The sequence below is a fragment of the Nannobrachium achirus genome (genome assembly GCF_963921795.1).
Source record: "Nannobrachium achirus genome assembly, chromosome: 4".
NCBI lineage: Eukaryota > Metazoa > Chordata > Actinopteri > Myctophiformes > Myctophidae > Nannobrachium > Nannobrachium achirus.
The window spans coordinates 34,921,872-34,925,493 of record NC_137813.1 but is presented as its reverse complement, the minus strand read 5'-3'; the positions used below and the strand labels follow the sequence as shown (position 1 = coordinate 34,925,493).

The following is a 3,622-nucleotide window of genomic DNA, read 5'->3' as shown; positions in this document are numbered from 1 at the left end:
TGAACGCGACCGGCAGGTGGACATCAGTGCTGCCGCCTCACGACAGGCTAAAAGCAGGCGTGCTGAGGCTTAAAGGGATAAACCCATTAAAAACCTCCAGTCTGACCTCTCACACTGTCCAGCCTATGGGCTGAACATGCAACATAATCAGGATGGGTCAAGGGGAAGGGGATTCGCCATGGAGGGAGGGAGGGAGGAAGGATGGAGAACATGCTGGGTCGGGTGATTGAGTCGTCTGACCTTTTTGTTGATGATCATGTGACCAAGAAGAGGAGGCACCAGGGATTAAAGGTCGAAGGATAAAAGAGCAGGACGGACACCCATCGTCACAAGGTTCTACCAAGAAGCTCCAAGCATCTCTGAGGAAGAGACCAGGAACAGTCCTTTAGAGCATCTGTGAAGACAGGTGAGGAAAAACTGCTTACTTACTTCTGTACGACTACTATTACTACAACTACTAGGCTACTACTACTACTGCTGCTGCTGCTGCTGCTGCTGCTGCTACAACAGTTACCTAGTATTATTATTGCAGCTGCTGGAACTATAATTTCAAAAAGCAATTGCTTCTACAGTACAACTGAATGTGGTGCTTGGATTGGTAAAGTGCTTAAAATAATAGCATGCATGCATGAATCTAATTAAATTGCAGTTCCTGCAGAGACTAACATTTGAGCAGTTGGTGAAACTTATTTGAAAGAAAGAAGGGAATCGTACTCTTTGTATTCATCTTATGCTGGTAGATCGGTATTTTCAACAGATAATGAAATTGCTCGGTAAGCTGGTTAAATGGAGAGTTTAATTGCCAGTATAAATGCTGAGCTGCGAATGTAAAATGGTTCAGGAATTGAACTCTGCACACCGAGGAAAGGCTGATACAAAGAACCATCTAGAAGAGAACAGGTGCTGGCATTTACTAAAGCTTGGAGAAAAGAGGATTGACTTGAGGGGCAAGAAATCACAGAGCAGATGGCTAATTATTTGTCGACTGCCCTCTGGTTGTGCCCTGGCGCAGTTCCACAGATCTATATACAATACATCAGTGTGATAGATTACTTAGGGAGAGTCATTTTAAGTGTTTTAATGTGACTGCTATGAGAGGCAGGTGGAGCTAATGCTTGAGTTACATAACGTGAGATAGCTTTCAGCCTCTCTGATTCCCCTAACGGGATTACTAGTGTCACTGGTCAGGTAAGGATAGAGACTGAGTAGAGCTTAGGAAATATACTGTTTAAGGAGATGAAGAAAGAATAAGGTGGACAGACAATGACGAGATCTATTGGTCACCTGTGCACTGATGACTGTCTGCTCTCGATACCATGACATGATGTTGTGACCTAGCTGGCCATCAGGGTCTTCTTACCTCATAGCTAGAATCAGACCTGAGACCAAAACTAAACTAAACTAATGAAAATACAGTTCGAATAGTGCATAACATAGACTGATTATAATGAGCAGAAGAATAACGTGGATTGCTGTACCATGCTATTTATACATATTGACCTGAGACCTCCAACAAAAACAAACTTACCAGCATCACACATACTGCCTCCCGAATTCATTAGCCTTCCCACACCCAAACTCTCAGACATGAACGACAGAGCCATCACACGCTTAACACTCACAATAGCAAATGACACTGATCACCCCCTCAATCATCACTTCACAATAATCACCTTCTGGATGGGAATATAGAACTTTGAGATGGGAAGTTTCTTGCTTTAGCAGGAAGTTTGTAGCCTACACTCAGCCATTGCACTCAGCCAACTAAACTGCTTCACGGACATGTTGTTGTGTGTTAAGAAGTATGGATGTATTGTTGTGTTGGAAAGAGTTGTCCAAGAGCTTCTGAGATGATTTGGTGTGGAAAAGGTTGAGGGGACACAGCCTACTTACTATAAACAACGGAGGTTAATCTCTGATTACACAGGGCATCCCCGGTGTTTAAAAGTGGCAATTAATCTGCCATGAATTAAAATGGTATTAGCGCTAGCATAATCTGTCTGTTAAACCTAATCTGCATCATCCTCACTGATTAGCAGTGGAAGGAGACAGTTAGGGATTAACAGGCTTTACAGAGATGGACAGAGAACAGGAGAGATGAAAACAGATGTAAATAACAATAACAATAATAATAATAATATCTCTCTTGTGTCTTTTAGGAACTAGCAACAGAAATGAACGCTGCACCCCCTGCAGGAAGCGCACTGGCCGCTACCGGTGCCGCTGGTCCCACCACACCCAAGAAGGGACCACCCAAGTTCAAGCAGAGGGCAGCTCGTACCTTCAAGAGCAAGGCCCCCAAGCCTGGCCAGAAGGGGTAAGCCAGGCTCTGCCTCTCTCTGTCTGTAAAACCACATGCCTCTCACTCTTTAACACCTTCTAAGCCTGGCCGCACTCCCTCGGACTTCCTACTGGGTCCCATCAGCCAATCGTCTATTCCCGTACTTCGCCGTAATTTATGAAATTAATCATAATTTTTTGAAAAATACAGTCGCAGGTCGTGCTCTGTCTCTTTAAGAGATGTTGTGCAATCGGATCACGTCAGAAACGTGATGACGTCATCGGCTGGCTCTGCCACTGGCTCCACGAGCGGCCATTACGTTCCCCTTCACTGTGTGTGCTGCAGCCTGGTTTAGCCCATCCCCCCTAGTATACCGACCAGACGACAGGCGAAATCAAGGCTTCGGAATGAGTGGAATACATGGAATTAGATCGATGTGCGTGCGACGAGGACGTAATGTACTTTCGAACGCTGTTTTTTCTCGCGGATTACCCCATCTCGCTCCATGCAAATGAACGGCAGAAATACAGCCAGCAGCAGCTTCTAAGTAAGTGGCCGCCCAAACACGTAGTGTGTGCACGTCCTGCTGGCTTGCACTGAACGACCCACGCGCGTTGTTTATCATTTGGTGTGTTTGTTTTTTAAAATATGTTTATAAATAAAACGCTGATTGCACGGCAGTACCGGGGTTCAGGGGGTTCTGCCGCGGCTTAGAAGGTTAATACATTCACTGTTCCTCAAGACACCAATAGACAGAATGAGGCCAATTCCCACAGAGGTCTAATTCTCATCACCATCATTATCGCTGACCCTTCTCTTCCTTTTTGCTCTGTTCAGCTTTGGTGACGACATCCCCGGCATGGAGGGTCTTGGCACTGACATCACAGTGGTCTGCCCATGGGAGGCCTTCGGTGACATGGAGCTCAGCGACCTGGCCAAATATGGCATCATCTAAAGCTACTGGCTTCTGCCTTGCCTGCACCTCTCCTTTCCCTCGCTCTCTCAGTCCGGCATGCTGCGATAAGGCTGCCGGCCAGCCCACTAATGCCCCTCTCGTCCATCTACTTTGCACACCACTGAGGTGGATAAAATGCATAAGAATATTCTTATGTTTATATTATTATTATTATATAATACTGTTTACAGTATATAATATATACTTTGAAGTCACATGGCGAGAAGAAAAACCTTGCTCCCCTCTCCTTTTCCTGTACCTGATTTTCCTCTCCTCATGACCTCCCTTGTACCATTTATACCTCACTCCCAACCCACGGCAACGCAAGCAAAACGCTAGCTTCTAGCCTGTATTTGCTTCTAGCTGTCTGTGAAACTGTAAATACT

The 3,622-nt window shown here is 45.5% G+C and overlaps 1 protein-coding gene across 1 annotated transcript; it reads left to right on the top strand.

Annotated features, from left to right (window-relative positions):
* Window positions 1–2,174: 2,174 nt before the first annotated feature.
* On the top strand, window positions 2,175–3,236 carry pde6hb (phosphodiesterase 6H, cGMP-specific, cone, gamma, paralog b; the record flags this gene model as incomplete). Its single annotated transcript, XM_080725035.1, has 2 exons — window positions 2,175–2,317; window positions 3,119–3,236. The coding sequence occupies 2 exons, from the start codon at window positions 2,175–2,177 to the stop codon at window positions 3,234–3,236; spliced, it is 261 nt and encodes an 86-aa protein (XP_080581161.1).
* Between the last annotated feature and the right edge of the window lie 386 nt (window positions 3,237–3,622).